Genomic DNA, 20,649 nt, shown 5'->3' on the forward strand with positions numbered 1-20,649 from the left:
CCGAATAACACATGCTTCAACCATAGAAGCAAATAGGGATGCAAGCATGACGCCCAAGGTGCTCAACATGGAAGAGTTGGCCAAACATCTATTAAACAAGTTGAGCCAACAATGGGAGATAGAAGCACCAAAAGGTGCCCCTAGCAACTCCCATCTATTTCCACAAAGAGATAACATATGGTGTGGGGTATGCAATGGAAATCATCCCACTAAGGAATGCCCTTATTTTAGAGCCATAGGCCAGCACTCTATTGTGCCCATTGTGTTCGTAAATCATGACACATCCCAAAGTCGTTATCCTAGGGTGATTCCTCAACCCATTTATTAACAAAGTCCACATCTACCTGGGAAGGGACAAAATAAGGTCATCATCCAAGATGGGTCGGCGGATGAAGACACGACCTCCCTAGCAACATCCTCCTCCTCTAATGGTACCTTTTCAAACAGAAGCATCAACAAGCACCTGTATGAGGCAAATGAAGCAACGATAACGCTTCAACCCATGGCCAAGCCACAACAGCTAAGGGTCACGGTGAATATCCCAACCCATGGGTGGGGAAACAAGGTCTCATAGAGGTGCATAAATTAGTATGCAAGTGCCAAGAGGAATATGAGCAGAGGCTCAAGGCAAGCAAGAGTACTGATACAATTCATCCAAGACATGAGATAAACACTCCAGCCTCAAAATTCTTGCAAATACTTGAAAGGGTAGATGAAGAAGGTGTGTCATGCCTTCAATAGAGGGATCCACCCGAATGCAACGGATGTTTGAAGAAGACCCTACCTTGCAACAACTAAAGGAGGATGACAACATGTCCTTATATGGCTTAGAAGAGTCAAAATCAATAGGCAGGGAACCTATTACTGGTCCTCGAGACATTGTAGGGTTAGACTCATTCATGTCCCCACTGAGATCAAGATGCCCATAGCACCACTATTAGGGGGTAATCCTACTCTATGGAGAGACCTCTCAAATTGGCTGAATGGGCAAATAATGACACCCCAATCCACAATTCCTGAGAATGTTGAATCTCCCAATCAAGCTTAAGACCTTCCAAGGGTTCCAATGAACAAACTGGGCCAATACTTTGAGAGTGATGACATGAATGCAGTGTCATCCATCTCCTTTCGTGATCAGAAAGCTATGGTAATCTTAGACGAAGAAGCAGATGTTAGCATCATCATGAAATAACACTCGGAAAAGTGGGGAAGTCCCAACCAAGAGAGTACTTCCTTGGTAGTTAAATTAGCTGATGGAGGCACAACTCATCCCATAGGAGTACTCAAGGACATTAAAATCAAAACCTTTGGTCTCACATATAGGGTGTGCCTTATTGTAATGGATTTCAAAAACAACCCTGGGTATGAGGTTATACTAGGAAGACCTTTCTTGAGTATGGCAGGATTGATCCATGATTTGTGCTCCAACAACATTTATCTAAGGAAAGATCAGCAAGTCATCAGGGTTGATCTCCAAACATGGAAAGCTCACACTAGGTCTAAAAATCTATTTATAGTTGAATTGGATACCACCAATAGGTCTGTGCTAGTAAAGCTGGTTAAAAAATATGAGAAAGAGGACAATGAGAAGAGTCTTGATGAACATTGGTGTGCTCCTTTACCAAAACTAGAAGACTCACTTAATTGGATGTATACACTGGTGGCAATAGATCTATCGACTGCCGAGGGCACTCAGACAGTGCACCTTGATTATGAACAACTTAACTCCATTACAACTTTTTACACCATAAGAGCGGCAGTAGCGAATTAAATTGAATTACGAATTGACAATGCCATTGATCCTAACGAGATATATATGACTCCATCTCAACTTTGGGTAGAGCTAACACCAGCAAGTGCAACATGCCAGATACAAGCCATGGCAGATTGGCGAGCAAGCAAAAACCTCATCTCTTGGGAGACGTTAAAGCATCTTGGCCACGTCCACCTTGAAGTATGTGATTCTGAAATTCAATCCATAGAGGGTACCTCTATTAAGGTGATTGGTTCTTTAATGTTGAAAGTTTCGTTGGACAATTACATTGTGCCTTGCAAGTTTTTTGTAGCTCTTGTAGGTACCTTAACGGAAGCTGCCATTCTTGGTAAAAGTTGGATCCAAGACACTTACAAAAGATTATTTGGTGATGATTCAAGCCAGCAAGATGTGCTAAGAACTACCAACTGATTCAACATTCAAGCACCAACATCAACATCCGCTTCTGCTTCTAAACCTTGTCAAGCACCTCACCAATAAAGAAAACAAAGAAGAAGAGCAACCAAGCAAATATGGGTCCAAAAGGATCTAATGAATGCTCAAGGATACTTTGAGGGTGAATCATATTTTGGATTCCAAAGAAACCTCAACATATAAAGCCACCCCCTCCTCTAAACATCGAGCCTCACCATCGCCAACCACCCCCTCATGTAAACAACAAAATTCAACATCAAAGAAGAAGATGATGCCATCCAACAAGGAAGGTACATTACCAATGGGTTCCCACAAGGCTACTCGAGGCCCAAGGATATTAACTTGGCAACTCTTATATATGGGTACCCAAGCCTTGCCAGAACAATCAACAACCCATCCATGCTTTCCCTAAGCCTAAATGTACACCATCGCAAAAGCAAGAGTGGAGCCCCAACTCCATCAATACAAAATCATCAACGAGTGTAGATGACCACTAGTAGTCACACGAGAACCTACTGTGCAAAGATGCCAAGAATAGCGAGAACCTACTTGCAAGGATAAGGGAAAAGCACCAATGTAGGAGAATCATACGCAAAGGAATTCATCTACCTCCTCTTGAGTAGTTACACAAGAACCTGTCTAAAAAAGGGAGACAGTGACACAAGAACCTGGTCAACTGCAAGTCTATGAAAAGGCATGTCAATTTATTGCATCATCTTCGAGGCAACTGGCAGTAACATAAGAACCTGTCTTGAAAAAAGAGATAGTAACACAAGAACCTTCCAAGACAAAAGCTGAATCCACATTGGGAGCCACACAAGAACCTTCCTTACTGAGAAATTTGGCATCTATCATCAGGGTAGCTATGCAAGAATCGGCCACACAAGTAATGCCCGTCACAATGGAAGTCCCACAAGAGCCTTCCAATGTGAACAACGAATTATCTTCATCCTTGACAACTTTCTCAGAAGCTGAAACTTGGGCTCAACAAAAGCAAAAGATCTTAGAGACATTGCAATCATACTCACATTTGATACATAGAACATATATCACTTTATTACGATGGGATCATAGAAGTGGTACATGTGGGAGATCACAATGTTCAATGGTGGAACACTGACAACAAGAAACATGCCAACAGTAGATCTACAAGAACCTACTCCTAAAAATGGAGTAGATTCACAAGAACCTATTGCTGCAATCAAGGATCTCAAAGCACTTCAAGCAATGTTGCTACCAACAGGATGACAAGTGCTTGCCAACAAAGATATCTAGTATTGTCTTAGCGACTCTCCTTCAAAGTGATTATCAAACTTACATGAGGTCCCGACTAGCTATACAATTCATATTCCTTTGGTGGTCTACAAAATGATGTTCTTGCTAGGTCTGGGTTAGAACCAATCAATATGTCACAATTGGTCAATGTCACTCACCTTCTGATATACTCATAGGTACTAAGGCCATTTAGGTGAATAGGACATCGGTTCCAAGTGCTAGGTCTAGGTGTGTCCATAAAGTGCAATAAAGTTCTAATATGTGGAAGTCCTACATCTCTGCTCACATGTGGAAGTCATAGGTGAAAATAGGCCTAGGTGAAAATAGGTGGCCAGTCCTCTTCAAGTCCTCAACATGGCACACTCAACAAATCACAACTACATAAGCCCAAAGGCTCCTTGGTTGGGAAGATAAGCTACAAACACTGTGGAAAGTCAATACACCAATCAACATCAACAACAAATCCCATCACCAGAGAAAAATAGAACAGGGCACTATGCCTAAGTCACCGGGGTCTTGAATTTGAGTTCACACATGGAATGACAAGTGGTTCTCCACAAGCAGCTCTTGAGGATGCATTCAACTCCAGGGTGAAGGTGATTACACCAATATGGTTTTGGATGAGTTTCTTGTGACCCTCAAAGCTTTTTTCACATTTCTTTACTAAGATCACCATTAACCATCTAACTTCTACTCATCCTCTTTTCTTTATTTTTCTTTTCTTTCAATTCTAGCTTAGAAGCCTTTCCTAGAATCCCCCTTCTATAAACCTCTTAAGCCATAGTCCTCATTTTAGGGGTTTGTATGGTGTATTATCAGACTCATCTCGATTTGATGACCCGGAAAAATAAAGCTCCAAATGGTGCCACAATCTTATTGGGCTCAAATACTTCCAAGCAAAGCCCTCAATGAAATATAATCCATAAAATGGATTTTAAAGGAACTTTAATGCAAAGAAGCAAAACAAAATATCATGCACAACTCCGGACATTCAAACATGGCATGTCAAAGACATAGTCTGATGAGAATCCATTAGAAGTCCCACTCAAATCAAATATGGGACTTAAGAGGAGCATGAGAATGCACTTTACTTACTCTTCTAACACTAGTACCATTAGGATCTTACATCAATCCCTACTAACACCTTCTTCCTAATAGCTTACCCCTTAGATTTTTCTTTTTCTTTTTCTTATTCCTTCTTTGAGTGGTCACAAATACTCAACTCAGCTTACTCAAACCTTGAGGTGCTAGTTTCAGAAGAATCACTCATCCATGCTTCCAACAATCCTTCCATAACAAGGAGCCACTACATCCCTCTGCTGCAATGGACCAAAAGATAGCCCAGTGCACAAGAAAGACTACTTTGCATGATATTTATTGAAAACACTCCAACAACTGTGAATGTTGCATTATCCAGAGGACTGGATCAAGAAGGGGGGCATGTTAACCGATTGGTTAACAATATGCCACCACTAGTTAGTGATGTGATTTGATGGACAGTGGCAAGTCCGTAGAGCCAAGATTGTGTCTTGAAGCTAGATGGGCCCAAGAGGATGGTAAAATAGTGAGAAGAGAGAGTGGTATAAAGAGATTAGGGTTGGCCCTCCCTTCAAAAGGTGACTTGTATAAAAGGCCAAGTGGTTGGCTTTGGTCCTCATTGTGGAATACACAAGTTTGGAATACAAGCTCCTTTTTCTCTTTAAAGAGTACCTTTGGGTGTTCTCTTGTTTCCCTTGTAGCGCCTTTGTGTTTGGCACTCCATTCCCCTTCACTCTCCTCTTTCCTTCTCCTTCTCCCTCCCTTGTCCCCTCTCTTCTCCCTTCTCCCCCTTCCCTCTCCCTCTCATGGAAACACATTGCAACAATGCGAGAGCCGCTTGAGTGACACATGCGGATGACTCATGCTGTGCATTGATCTCAACAAGGAGTAGATTGGAGTGGAGGCTCCATCGGCATTCCTTCAAGATCCCCACGACACATGAGTCACCATTGAGACTACACATAGAGAGATATTGAATGATGCATTACTGATAATATGGTAGTTGGTCAGAGCATAGTATTGCAATGCATATGGAAATGGCAGAATAAACAAGTATTTCAAAAATATAAATCAGGTTTACTCTACAAAAGTATGAAGTATTATGCCAAGAAAGCTTAGCCATGCCTCCCATGGTCTTTTTAGAGCAGGCTATGTTTTTTCTTTAAAAAAACTCAAGTGTAGAGATGTATAGAACATCCAATGTTGTGGCAAAGGTAGTCAAATTTGGAGGCACTACCTATTGGAACATGTGTGGTTTTGTGGCCCAAATCTCTCACGAGGCAAAGAAATGAAGAGGGGTGTGTGTGCTTGTGACATGTGGCATGGGGGGAATGAGTAGTCCCATATACAATTGTGTACTCCAATGGACCTTGGATGTATTGAACCTTGGAACCCCTTCGCACTATACCATCGTCTCTTTTGAGACAGTGGGGAGGCTTACATAGCTAGGGGGTACGGAGTGGGACCCTTGCACCTAGTGTTTTCTGTTGGTGATATTTGGCAGCTTTTGGCTTCTTTTCCTAGGTACTATCATAGCATGGGTGTCTATCCCATGGGGGCCACTAAGAAATATGTAAGATAGCATGTGCGATCAACAGAACAGGTTTTATATTTTTATGGAGTTACAAAAAATATGCATACATAAGGGCTTTTAAATCCAAAAAGTGAAAATTTTCATTCATAAGGGATACTTTAATCATCTCAAAATTTATAGAAGGGGTGTATCTAGGTTATAAAAATCCGTAGGTATGGGCTTTTCCTAATACCGCTTAATCGCACGTGCTATATAGGGTTTTTACATAGTGAACCCCCTCAGGGTGACTATGTCTGAAATGTTGCAAGGCTTGTGCACATTGCTGATGTGGCAACCCGTGTGTGCTTTAACGTCCGCATTTGCACGGGCATCGATTTTTGAAATGTTGCGAGACTACACATGGAAACTGTGCACATAGCGGATGTGGCAACCTGTGTGTACTTTGGTGGTAGTGACTACTATCTGACTGGCTAGCTGCAACGTAGTGGCCTTGTCCTGTGAGGATGGTTTACCGAATGCCCTATGTGGGCGGTCGCATTGACATTGTTGTATGAGTTACTTCTGTGGGGGGTTGAATTTATTGTTCTTGATCTTGTGTGGATTAGATGATACTTTGGTGATTGGCCCATGGGGGAGTGTTGGAATATGTGGGACTTTGTTGCCCAAACTCCTCGTGAGGCAAAGAAATGATAAGGGACACGTGTGCGTTGTGGCATGTGGCACTGGGGGGGCTTGAGTAGTCCCATATATAATTGTGTACTCCAATGGACCCTTGAACCTTGGAACCCCTCTCCACTATTTGTTGGCTCTTTTAGGACAATGGGGAGTCTTACATGGCTATGAAGTGGGGTATAGAACCAATGTTTCTCGCTACTGACATTTGGTAGCTTTTGGTTGCTTTTCCTACATTGCCAAAGAGAGTCCCTCTAAGCATTTGCACAAGGATTTTGTGATTTGGTAACTAGATTTGCGGCAGGCAGCCTTTCCATCATGGAGCACGTAACTACTAACTCATAATTGAAGTTGAATCCTAGTATTTTATCAAAATTTTAAGGAAAAAAGCAAATGAGTAAAATGGTGGACATGAGATGCAACATAGAATCCGTTAGGACCCGATCCTCCCTGCAAATGTCAGGGATGGTGACTATTATTAATTTTGTGATATCCATATTTTGGAAGATGAAGTCCAAAAAATACATGAATAAGGGGATATACAATAACTGATCCTCGTTGTAGTGTATTCAATATTGTCACATGGACTACAACCATATGAATAAAGGTGTCGTCATCCTTTAATCTTGCATCCATCTTGTATTTCCTTGCTCCCTCACATCGACAACATGCATTAAATGAGAGGAATGTTGTAAGAATTCAAATTGAAAACAAGAAATTTTGAATGGATGAGTAATTAAAATATTTATACGACAATATATATAACACATAATTATTATAGCCACACAGTGTGGGCGGGGAGGCGGCGTGCTTCCTTCCCAAAAGAGTTATAATATGAGGGAACGGCCCCTTCCTTGGGTGCCGAGATAACGTTGAGAATATAAATGCCAAAAATACTAGCGCGAGGATAAATCTCGCGAATGGATAAGAAACTGGCATATTACTTGAATGTCTATAGTCGCAATCGTAGTCAAATTCTAGTAAAATCACTACGAGTAGCGCGATAGGCAAAATTCAATTCTTATCGTCTTTTGGCGATTTCTTTGATCTTAGAGACAATATGAACTTGAGTGTCCTTGAGCAGGACGATTCCAACATTCTCAGATTGTTCAGTAGACTGTGGATAGCACAAAAGGACAACTATCATTAGAGGAAGTCCAAAGTAGAGCACGTAACATTCTCACTCTGCACTTGGCCAGCGTTATGTGCCTCTCCAACCTCAGGAAAATGGGAGTTTGAACATTGTAGTAAGTCAAGCTTTCAGGCTTGTGAGAGCAAAGCAGAAGGTTGTCTCGCGCAAAGCTTCACATGCCAAGGCTATGCCATGCTAGCCTTTGTCTCTTTAAGGCCCTTGTTACGCTTATATGCTAGCACCTGCTCAAACACAAATCCATCTTGGCTGCTTGTAGCTACTTAACACCAAATCCTGGAGGCTGGTCGTCTTCCAACAACCTCACCATAGTGTCTCCACTGTCATGCTAATGTGACACGTGGAGTGATAGACAGATAGATAAATCGATCAACATCATTCCCATAGAGCTCTAATCATTCAATTGTTTCACAACCTGAAATCTATAAACAAAAAATACCGAACGCACATCGACTGGGAGAGAATCTTACCTCGGAACCTATGCACTTTTGGTTGAAGACACTGCAAGCAACCGGACCTCTCCATTGTTGCTTGAAGACATAGACAATTCTTGTCTCGCAACCTCAAATCTATAAACAAAAAATACCGAACGCACATCGACTAGGAGAGAATCTTACCTCGGAATCTCTACACTATTGGTTGAAGACAATGCAAGCAACCAGACCTCTCCATTGTTGCTTGAAGACACAGACAATGTTGACACTAATCATGTGCTTGTTACGAATTATATAGATTTATGACAAAAGCACTTCTATGCTTTTCTCCCACCCTTTTGATAAAAAGCTAAACTATGCTTTTGCACCTTGCTTTTCACCCGCCTCACCTTCCACCTAGATCTATGAACTAAGCGTTGCGGAGGTCCCGAGCTACCTTGGACTCTTTTGAGATGAGATACGGGCCACACACTCTCTCTCTCTCACACACACACCCTCTTTTTGGCAAATGCCGTTGAACCATTTTAACTCGAGGTGCAAGGTGGACTTCAAGAGTTTTTTGATTGTCAAATGCTCAAGGAGGTTGCCACTCACATTACAAGTTCGATGGAGGGGAGGAAACAATGGCTAAGACATTTACCATGGCTCAATGTGAAAGGTGGACTTTAGCAATTTCTGGCTACAAATGCTCAAGGAGGTTACCATAACTGCTTGACACCTTAGACTACATGTTTGATGGGAGACCTACCATGGCCCTTATATTACAATTATGAAAGGCCCTTAGATCCATTTTCAGCTAATCTGAGCCTTTGACGAAGGATATTTTGTTCCCAACCCCGCACTCACACACATGGCCAACTTCGAGGGGCACATCTACCCTTGACCTATGTTGTTAGGAAATGAGGGGGCTTTTCGAAGGAATCAAATGTAGGCAACCAGCTCAAATGGGCGAACGTCCAATCGCCTAAGTTGCGACGGCTCCCCTTTGTTGTAATGTTTAGCACCTTGTTGCTGATGTCATCCTTGCCATCATTCTAGGGGAAAAGGTAATCAGAGCTCAGAATTTTGTGATGGAATCTTGGGAAGGAAAATATCTGTCATCTTGGGCACATGAGAGCTTTTGTAAGCCCTCCCGGCAGCAATAGCCTCCACCTGATATAGCAGCAAACCTTGCTCGACCCTTGCAATTTGAGTGCACAGGTAGGTAAAGGCAAGCAAGAATTGAGTAACCAATGAAAAGTTGCCATCAACCTCATAGAACTCCCAATGAGCAAATGCCCATGAGTGGGGCAAGGTCCAACATATGTCATGCAAGCATGTGCCCGAGATTGGGATGCCTTCTAAGTTCTAGGTTCTAGGCATGTGCCCCTGATTGGGACGCCGTTGAAGTGGAAATGCAACATGACTGCATTTCATTGCCAATTGGCGCAGCTAAACTCACTTGACAAACCCCCCGACTCCTTCATTTGTTTGAAATGCTCGGTTCATTGCGATTTTTGTAACGCTCAACGAAGATGGAGCTGCATGAATGTTAAAGGGTGATCGTGCAGACATCTGGGTTGACAGAAAATTGGACGATGCATGGAGGGCGACCGTGCTGATATTTGTCAACTATTGGACGATGCATGGAGCTGCGTGATGGGGGTATTTGGGTTGACAGAAAATTGGCCTGCGAGGTTCCGAAGAGTGGATAGATGGAGCAGGGGAAGCAACAGGGCAAGGGCGATGGCTCAGAGCTGTAGCAGGGGCTGTTGGCGACTGCTTGGCCGGCGACCAGCTCTAGTCGATGAGTTCATGGAGATGGGGCTTTGGAGCAACAGACCTAGTTGGTGCAGGCCTTCTTCCAACACTGGGGGAGCAAAACACGACAGGAGAGAGTGGTCGGGAAGAACGAGGAAGGCTAAGAAATCAGCCATAGCCACCACAGACAGAGCTGATGGTATCATCTCCATGACTCCCGCCAGCCTCCCGCTTTCCTGTCTCTTGTTTGCCCTTTCCTGATCTCTCCGCCCGCCTGGCCCATCGCAAAGCTCATTCCTTATTATGGCCCTCTCCCTCCAGCTCGCCTTCTCCCCGTCCTCCTTTGCCCCTCCTACTTCTTGCTTTGCTCTGCCTGGCAGATCCCGTGCTAAACTTAGCAAGTGGGGAATCGCCCAGAACCCATATTATCAGCCATGGCTCCTGGAATGGAAGTTCCGGTTACAGCTGGGCTTCCCGAGAAAACGGACGTCTCCCTTGCAGTCGAAGAGCACAAGGACAAGATTGCAGTGATTGGTAGTGGTAACTGGGGTAGTGTTGCAGCAAAGCTTGTTGCCGCTAATGCTCTCATCTATCCTCATTATCATGGTGAGTTCAAAGAGGAGTTTGTTTCATGTTTCACTTGTGTCAGAGAAGCTTATTCAGAGGCTTTAAGTGTCCTAAATGCTGTGCAGATGAAGTAAGGATGTGGGTGTTCGAAGAGGTGCTCCCCACAGGAGAGAAGCTCACTGATGTCATCAACAAAACAAACGTATTTTGCAAGTCCCTACTCATTTATGCGTTTGCTTTTATGTGCTTTTTGTTTCTGCAGACAGTTTAGTGTCTCTTCTCGTATATGTGTGGGCTTATGAGCGATGGCGCTTCGGAAACATTGTTTGCTCAACTTAATAAGAATTGCTGTTCGGGGATTAAAAAGCTCATTGGACTGGAACTTAGGAAATCCCTAACTCATCCTTATGGCCCTTAGTTAGGAGGTATAGGGACATCTGCACGGGATATTATATTTACGTTCTTTATATTGAAGGTTGCTTTTAATTACCTTTTTCACAGGAAAATGTGAAATATCTACCCAACATAAAGCTCGGACCAAACGTGGTGGCAGATCCTGACATTCATAATTCTGGTAAGGGTCTGGAGATCATGGCAGCTATACAGAGAGCTGCAGGTGGTGGTAGCAGGAAACAGGTGTGCATCGTAGAAGTTTAAAGGACGTAACGAGTCCGACCAATCATTCAGAAAGGGAAATGATTACCAATCATGGCGTTGTCATAACAAAATGCTAACAAATATTTTGATGGTAAACATGCTGAGGCCGATTGCTAATAAAATCTGCTTCGCTGCATCTTACCACAGTAAAGGACGCTACTATGTTGATATTTGTCACACCTCATCAGTTTGTGGAAGGAATTTGTAAACGACTACAGGGTAAAGTCAGGCCAGATGCAAAGGCTATTTCTCTTATAAAGGGGATGGAGGTACGCTACCCCCCCCGCCCCCCCCCCCCCAACCTACCGCACTCCCCTTTCCCCTTCCACCCACCCCTTCCGTCTCCCTGCTTGTTTCTCTCCCACTTGTTACACAAGACTCACTCCCCCTGCTGTTCCCTGAAAAAGGCACAGAAGGAAAGAAACAAGCACAAAAAAACTCCCTATTGATGGTAGTTCTATGTGTGTCCTTTGAAGCGTCATATGTTCCCACAGGTCCATGAATGCTCTATCTACATGATGACTTCCATAACTAGTCATTGAAGAGCGATAGCTAGAATCTATAGCGTATCACATAGATATGTCTTCTTTCAATGTCTACTGCATTACTGGAACTTGATGTTGTAACCTTTGCAGGTCAAGATGGAAGGGCCTTGCATGATCTCCAACCTGATCACAGAGATGCTTGGTATTGAATGCTCAGTTTTGATGGGAGCCAACATTGCCAATGAGGTAAAATGCCGTGTTTGGTCTCAATATCGTGACTTGGTACCAACCTCTTCGTACCCTCTTCATCCATGTTTAATTCTCATTTTCTACTTGTCATTTTATACAGATTGCACTAGAAAAGTTCAGTGAAGCAACCGTGGGGTACAGAGATGACAAGAAGACAGCTGACAAGTGGGTTCAGATATTTTGCAAACCGTACTTCCTAGTTTCCCCTGTAAGGCATTTATCCCTTGTTGCTCAAAGTGTTTTGATCATTCATCTCTGAAGTATTGAGCAGAAAGTATTTCTCTTTACAGTTGGTCTGCAATACTCAAGTTAGCTTTTGAACAACTCCAGGTTAAGGATGTTGAAGGAGTAGAGCTCTGTGGAACTCTCAAAAATGTTGTTGCGATTGCTGCCGGTATGATAAGCTCAGACCTTAGAGCTCTTTGCCTTGGGCAGGGTCAATTACCTTCTGATTTACAACCCCAGTCTGCTTTCTATCTCCAACACCGTTCTTGTTTTTTTGTGAGCAGGATTTGTTGATGGCCTTGAAATGGGGAACAATACAAAGGTATCCCTCACCAACATGAATTGTATCTGCTTTGAAAAGATTTTTTGATCGTATCTGTAACATACTTGAAACTGATTAATAATTGACTCTTCCAGGCAGCGATCATGCGAATTGGGCTGAGAGAAATGCGTGTGTTTTCCAAGCTTATCTTTCCATCTGTGAAAGATACAACATTTTTTGAGAGTTGTGGAGTGGCTGATGTAATAACCACTTGCCGTAAGTACACATTCAACTGGTGATTTTGATGTCATGGCCTCTTCTGTTTAGTGTTAGCTATATCGTCACATAGCATGTAGAGGAGCAGGGTTGACATTAAGCCTGTAGATTGTGGATTGTGTTCCGCATTTTATTCTGCTATTAAGTACACATAGCTCTGAACTTCTCATGCATGCTGCTTGGCAAGCAGTATGCAGTAAGTACTTGTGTCCGTTCTTGTCCTAGAACTCTCAATGCCCTCCACACTCCAGGCAAATGCTGTTCTTTATGCTTCAGTTATACAAGTGTATCACTCCCCATCTTTTTGATTTTCCAAAGTTCAGAGGTAGCATCTGCTCACCGGACTTTGCTCCTTCATTTTGCTCCTCATGCCTGAGCTCAAGGAAAAATGTCATTTCTTGTTTATTGCAGTTGGTGGACGGAACAGAAAGGTGGCAGAAGCTTTTGCTAGACATGATGGAAAAAGGTTCGAAACTGTTTTCTACATTTGTAGCCCTCTATTGTTATTTCCAACTTTCCAAACACATTTTGAACCCTTCACAGCACTACATTTATATAGAACTATATGCTTATATAATATGGCAGAAAGCAGCTAGCCATGTAGTAACATGGAAACGTATGTTTGTAGGACCTTTGATGAACTGGAGGCAGAGCTCCTTCAAGGTCAAAAACTTCAGGTTGTATTGCTGCGATAAATTCTAATCCCCAAGTTTATGCCTCAGTTTTGATCATACCCCTATGAATGTAATACACGTTTATTTAGTTCATATTCTATCACTCTCATATCCTTTTAGGCCATGATTATTTGATGTTATGTTTGAAATATCTCCCAAGTCTGATATATGTTGTGGGTTGTTGAACAGGGTGTTTCAACAGCAGCTGAGGTGTACGAAGTTTTGAAGGCAAGGGAATGGGAGGATCAGTTCCCTTTGTTTACAGCAGTACATCAAATTGCAACAGGGCAGCTTCCACCCGCTGCTATTGTTGAGCACAGTGAACATACCCCGCGTATGGTGGTGAAAGAAGCTGCGCAATTCTATTCTTCTTGATTTGCATACAAACCTTTGAAGTATGAGCAGCTGCTCTGCAGGTGTCTGAATCTAACCCCAGCCATGATCTGTAAGCCATGTTCACGTTATTAGAGAAGTGAGACTCTTACATTTGATTATGTGGCAACTAGCCTATTGTTAGTAGTTGCATTTCAGCTGATCTAACGTTGAAAGATCTGCTGACAACCCAAAGCCTCTCTAAGAATACAAGCATCTTCAAGGTCTGCAACCTACCTTGGAAATCTTATCCAGTTGAATTAAAGTAAGTCACTAGGCTTCTCCAACACAAAATCATTGTGTGCATACGTGCAAAACATATGGTTTATATGTGTGTGTGTGTGAGAGAGAGAGAGAGAGAGAGGAGAGGGGGGGTTTTGAGTTTATTATTGCATCTCTGAACTTTAATTTTACATGGGCAACCTTTCAAGAGCTTCCCTCTCTCCCACTATCTTCACATGGTATCAGAGTCTTGTTCGTGGTAAGGAGCTCAAGAAAGCTTGCAACAGTGCGTGAGGAGAGCATGTATGTGCCTGATAGAGAGAGAGAGAGAGAGAGAGAGAGACAGAGAGAGAGATGCTAGGGGGTAGAGCAAATGGGACTCGCCCAAATATTTAGAGAGAGAGAGAGAGAGATGCTAGGGGGTAGAGCAAACGGGACTCTCCCAAATATTTAGATTAAAGTACATATGTTGAATGGTGGTAACACATGTGAGGTAGCAATAAGTAGGGATTGTAGCTTTAGATTAAAGTACATACGTTTTATAGTCGTGAACTATGTGAAGTACTGGTGAACTATGTGAAGTACCAATAACGAGGGATCCTAGCTTTAGATGAAAGTACATATGTTGAATGGTGGTGACCCATGTGAAGTACTAATAATTAGCGATCCTCTAGCTGAAGTTCCCATCTTTTACGATGCCTCTTTTGCCCCTTTCAAAGTACATCTTATTAATGTTGACAAATTTGGTAGGGTGCTTAGCATTGTCCTTGTGATCCTATAGTGTATCCTTTTTGGTTGGGCTTTACCACGTAGAGGTAAAACATTAAAGATGGTGGTTGGTGCTTTTCAACATCTCTGTCAAGATCACCGTATTTCTAGTGTCTTGTAACTGTTTAATTATTAATGCGTATTTGAGATTACAAATGGTCCAAAGGGAATCTCTCTCTCTCTCTCCATATATATATATATATATATATATATATGTAATATATGTATGTATATGTATGTATGTATGTACATACGTATGTATGTACATACATACATACATAGATATACATACACCTTTTCTTCTCGTTTGTTTTCTCATTTATTGTATATATATATATATATAAATATATATATACGAGAAGAAAACAAACGAGAAGAAAAGGTGTGTATATATATGTATATATACATATATACATATATATATATATATATATATATATATATACACACACACACTCCTTTTCTTCTTGTTTGTTTTCATTGTAGATTTTAGGACTTTAGGAAAAACATTTGTATGATTGCATATATTCTAATCTTACAAAGGTATATATAATTTTTTAATAAACTGGGTGAAATAACAAAATAAAGAAAGGAGTTTGTAAGCAATGTTAACAAAATAAAGAGTCGAACGAGAAATAAAAGTAAAAATGGTGTAGCAAGCAAAGCGATGCTTCTGTTCCATCAACACCCATGCCATTTGGGTTTGGAAAGATTCTAGAGTCTCTTTGAATGCCTAGACTTTTGTACGAAAAGCGGCCTTGGTAATAGCTACTCTTGGTATGCGTACCTGGTGGTAACTAGAATGTAACTCTATCTTTGTAAAGCTTCACGTGCCTTGGAATTGATCAAACAACTCATCAATTTGCAACATCGGATACTTATTCTTAATCACGATCACATTAAGACCACATCATAGCCGCATAGATTCATCTTTATCCTTCACCAATAAAATTGGTGTAGCCCAAGGGGAGACACTTGGATGAATAAAGGCACTTTAAGGTAGTCCATCAACTAACATTTTGCCTCCTATTAAGCCTCTGAGAGGCTCAATCTATAGGGTGGTTCACTAACAAATTTAAGGTAGTCCATCAATTAACATTCTACTCCTATTTAGCCTTTGAGAGGCTCAATCTATGGGATGGTTCACTAAGAAATTTATATGTCGGGCAAATGACTTTTGATTGTGTCAAGGGCATCCCAAATTGACCTCTAAAGAGAACTATCCTTGGTTGAGCAAGATTCAAGATAGCAAATAGCATAGGATAATCTTTTCATTTTTGGGCTCTTAAAAGTTCAACCAGAAAAAAGTTTCTGATCAGACCAATCCATATCTAGGTTCAAGGTGGCTTTAATGACCGAAGCAGTAGTGAGTTTATAAGCATCCCGTTGAATGCCAATGACCCCCAAGCCTCCTTCAAGCTTGGGTTTGGTGCAAAATTTCACTAACCTTGGATATTTTTCTGTTCCCTCCCCACAAAAAAGAATTTGCTTATGATTTCATCTAGACCACTTTTAGATGGGTTACAATAGGATAAATAGGAAATGGCAATAGGATAAATACAATGATTTAGAACCATTTTTCCCCTTGCTAAATTTTCTTAAAAGTCTCTATATCTGTCCAATTTTTTAGGGAACCTTTCCATAACCCACTCCCACCTATCCTTCAATGAGACGTGAAAGCCGATGAAAATACCAAGAAGTCTAAAGAGACAATACCTTTGGAAATCTTTTTACTTCTTAGTTGTTCAAGGACTAGTTGTTCCCATCACTAAATGTGGAATGTCCAGACTTTGTATGATTAATCAGAGAGCTAGAAGCTTTGCAAAAAATATCAAGGCACTATAAAAATCCTTTGGACATCTTGTTGAGTATTTTTGGGTGCCAAATTAGTGTCATCAACAAATTGTTGATTAACTAAATATTTTCTAGAGGGAAAGTCAATTCCTTTTAGCATGCCACTCTATACTTTGTCTTGAAGGAGCCAACCCAAGGCATTAGTAGCTATAGCAAAAAGAAGGGGTGCTATTGGGCAACCTGTCTAACTTTTCAAAGGAAAATGATTTATAATCACCCTATTAAAATGGACTTTTGATGATGCATTAGTCAAGAGAACCTTAATGTAAGAGACAAATCCAAGACCTAGACCATGTCCTGAAGATCTTGCGAAAGAAAATCTCATTCAAGGCTGTCATATGCCTTGTCAAAGTCTAATTTTAAAAAGCAGATGTCCTACTTTGTATTCCTAGGATATTCACAACCTTCGCTTAAGTTAATTATAATTTCAAGAAGATGTCTACCCTTGATAAAACCTTTTTGGCCATGTCAAATCCATTTGTCCATCCCTTCTTACATTTGTAAGCAAGTGCTTTAGCATAGATCTTGTAACTGATTAAAAGGTCTCCAGTTCTTTAGCTCTTCCCTTTTACCCTCTTTTGGAATTAACTTTATGATTCTGCCATTGATCTATGACAGAAGTTGTTGTTTTTGGATGCTTTCTTGCCAAACTACTAAAAGTCTAGGGCTCACAACATCCCAGAAGACCTTATAAATCTCAATGGGAAAGCTATCCTCCCCAAGAGTTTTCCATCTTTCATGAAATTCACAGCCTCTTTGAGGTCCTTAAGAGTTAAATGATTTTCAAGGTAGAAGTTAAAGTTTTGGTTGGACGTCTTTCTGACCTCTTGACATCTCTTCTTTGCTTGTCTAACCTCATCATTGACTTTAATAGATGAGGATAGGAGGGAGTGAAAATGTTGTATTATTATTTGTTTGTTGTCTTTAGAATTCACAACTTGAGTGTTGTCACTTTTTAGAAGAAAATGGGTCTCTTAATTTACTTATTTTCTCCTGATAAGCTTGAAATTTTCTCTAGTGGGTCTATCAAGTTTTCTTGCCCACTGATCTCTGAAGTAGATAGTCGTGTCATTCAGCTTGATTTGCTCGTGTTTCGTATTCTCTTTTTGCCAAAATGAGATTCTCTTGAGCATTAATATTTCCCTATATGGATTGGATAAAAATAGATTTTTTACCTCGTTGCGAGTGCCAAAAAAGCATGCTATTGGAGCATTTTGGGAATATTCCCTAAAATTTTGCTAATATTCTATTTTTTAATTATGTGTTGAATGCTCACCTCACCCTCGAATTTCAAGAGGGGGGGGGTTGAAAAAAGAACCACTGCTTTGCAGGGGCCTTGATCTTACCCATTTTAAGGCGTGTGCAAAGTCATCAGATACCTTTGCATGGTTGGGCATGCATTTTTCCTTGTTTCTCACCACCACACACCATGCTTGAGTATAAAAAAACATGCAATTGGGTGCTTAATCCTATGTGTATGTCTTGGATGGCTATGATACCTTATACAAGCCTTAAGCTTACTTAGTTTAAGGCCTGTGCAAAGTATCACACCTATCGGATATCATTTGCATTGTTGGGCATGTAGATTTCCTTGTTTCTCACCATGGATCATGTATGAGTATGCAAAAATCTGCATCGGGGTGTGTCTTCATTTGCATGGTTGGGCATGCATTTTTCCTTGTTTCTTACCAGACATCATGTCTGAGTGCGTAAAAAAATGCATCAGGGTGCTTCTATCGTATATGTATGTCTCCGATGGATATGATACATTGTAAGGGACTTAATCTTACCTAATTTAAGGCCCACAAAAATTATCATAGCCATAAAATATGATATACATGGTTGGACATATATTTTTCCTTGTTTCTTGCGACATGTTTTGCATGAGTCAAGAAATACACATCGGGGTGCTTTTATCCTATGTGTATGTCTCGAATGGGTATTATACTTTTCAAGGAACTTAATCTTACCCACTTTAAGGCCCATGCAAAGAATCATACCCATCAGATATCATTTTCATGGTTGGGCATGCTTTTTTCTTTATTTAGCGTTTATGAAAGTGGTTTTAGGGTATGGGGTTTAGAGTTTATCATTTGGGATCTAGTATTAGAACTTGTATTTAAATTTTTGAATCAAGGTCTTAGGATCAAGATATAGGGCTTAGGGGATAGAATTTATGGTTTAAGACTAATGGTTTAGGCTTATGGTTTAGGTTTAAGGGTATAGGGTAGGGATAATGGCTTAGCTTAAGAATAATGGTTTAGGCTTATGGTTTAGGTTTAAGGGTATAGGGTAGGGATAATGGATTAGGTTTTGAGATATAGGGTGTTTTTAGGGTTTCTTTTGTTCATCAGTAAGATCAAACATACGTTTTTTCATTAGTAAGTGCAAATGCACTTTTGTACTTATGTTTTGACCTCCACTTAATAGTAGGGTACACATTTTTTAAAACAATTATACTTAGGCCTTTGATATCTCCTTAATAATAGCACACCCTTAAAAAAAAGGGTTGCAGGTAGCTTGGTGAGTTAATGATCGTGGCCTAGGTCCCATGTTCTTTTATGAGTAGAAGCGAAAAGGAGGAGAGGAGGAGAGGGGGAGGGCTTGGGTGGGAGAGAGGTAGATAAGAGGGAAAGGGTTGGGATGCAGGGGAGGGGGAGGGGAAGAGATGAGGGAAAGTGGAAGGGTGTGACTATGGGGGAGGGTTGGGGGGGGACACTTGAGAGAGGAGAGAGAGACTAAGGAGGGAGGGCTAGGACTACTAGGAGGAGGAGGGAGAGTGAAGAGGGAGGGGGACCGGGACAGTGCTCATAGGGGGAGACAAACTAGAGATATATAGAGATAGATAGATAGATAGATAGATAGATAGATAGAGAGAGAGAGAGAGAGAGAGAGAGAGAGAGAGAGAGAGAGAGAGAGAGAACAACTATTGGGGATGCTAGGAGTGCTGGGAGGAGGAGGGGGAGTGAAGAGGGAGGAGGAGAGGGAGAGAAGGGAGGGAGGCGTAGGCATGGGATAGTAGGGAGGGAGGAGGAGATGGGAGGGGAGAGGAGAAAGGAAGGAGGGAGGGAAGAGGAAAATAGAGAATAAACCCTAAACCTAAAGTCCCTAAATAAACTCTCTTCCCATCCATTCATCCTAGCAAGAAAGAGAAAGAGAAAGAGGAGGAATAACAATAAGATTTCAAAAGCTTTCTATCGCATTCCACTATCACCTTCCATCCAAATTTCCAAGTGTTTTTCTTGACTCTAATTTGTTTTTAATTTTCTAAAAGGAGGTTGGGTTTGAGGGTAGAGAGGGAGGGGAGAAAAGAGATCATGCATGGGAGAGAGGGGAGGTCAAGGGGAGGAGAGATATGTATTGAGGATTTCCCCTCCCCTCCTCCTCCTTGCACGTGGCATGGTTATGGCTGTGCCACATGCAAGGAAAAGGAGGGGAGGGGGGTGAGTGGAGGAAGAGGGACAAAAAAAGGAGGGGATGGAGAGGAGGGGTTTTCCCTCCCCTTGTCATCCCTATTTTCTCTCTTAAGAGAGATGCGTGATACAGTCTAAGTTTAATATTTAGTTGTGTTTTCATAGACACTTAGATTGGCACTCATCTCTCTATTAAAATATCAAGAGTTGTGTGATGCAGTCTAAGTTTAGAGATGTTTTCATAGACGCTTATTCTAGCACTCATCTCTCTCTTGAGAGTTGTGTGATGCACGCTAAGTTTAATATCATGCGATGTGCTCATAGACACTTAGTATGGCACTCAATTATCCCTTGATAGTTGTGTGTTGCAGTCAAAGCCTAGTCTTAGATGTGAAGAAATGGTTAGTTAGTGTCATACACTCATAAATTACAAGATCTCGTAATTAGTTTTTTTTAAATTTCATTTATTGTTACATGAGTTGAATTTGGGTTAAGAGGTTATACCTCGCTCATTTCTAGAATTTCTTGCATTGTTAATTGTCATTGCCTGCATTGTTTTTTATCATACCTGGCACTGAATTCTTTTTTGAATTC

At 41.3% G+C, this 20,649-nt stretch overlaps 1 protein-coding gene across 1 annotated transcript; it reads left to right on the forward strand.

Moving 5' to 3' along the window:
* Window positions 1-9,775: 9,775 nt before the first annotated feature.
* Window positions 9,776-14,025, forward strand: GPDHP (NAD-dependent glycerol-3-phosphate dehydrogenase family protein). The gene is made up of 12 exons (XM_087380435.1): window positions 9,776-10,637; window positions 10,724-10,800; window positions 11,100-11,172; window positions 11,403-11,524; window positions 11,891-11,986; window positions 12,090-12,197; window positions 12,320-12,383; window positions 12,499-12,536; window positions 12,632-12,752; window positions 13,164-13,218; window positions 13,381-13,429; window positions 13,616-14,025. Exons 1-12 carry the CDS (start codon window positions 10,466-10,468, stop codon window positions 13,799-13,801), a joined length of 1,161 nt encoding a protein of 386 aa, XP_087236561.1. The 5' UTR covers window positions 9,776-10,465; the 3' UTR covers window positions 13,802-14,025.
* The last annotated feature ends 6,624 nt before the right edge of the window (window positions 14,026-20,649 follow it).

The sequence above is a fragment of the Dipteris shenzhenensis genome, chromosome 10 (assembly GCF_047967505.1).
Source record: "Dipteris shenzhenensis isolate YYH24624 ecotype China chromosome 10, Dip_SZ_1.0, whole genome shotgun sequence".
NCBI lineage: Eukaryota > Viridiplantae > Streptophyta > Polypodiopsida > Gleicheniales > Dipteridaceae > Dipteris > Dipteris shenzhenensis.

Bases quoted from the DNA above. Each gene is read 5' to 3' on its own strand.
- GPDHP (XM_087380435.1), top strand. From the start codon at position 10,466: ATGGCTCCTGGAATGGAAGTTCCGGTTACAGCTGGGCTTCCCGAGAAA. The intron at 10,638-10,723 runs GTGAGTTCAAAG...AATGCTGTGCAG, and splicing joins CATCTATCCTCATTATCATG to ATGAAGTAAGGATGTGGGTG. The intron at 12,537-12,631 runs GTATCCCTCACC...TGACTCTTCCAG, and splicing joins AAATGGGGAACAATACAAAG to GCAGCGATCATGCGAATTGG.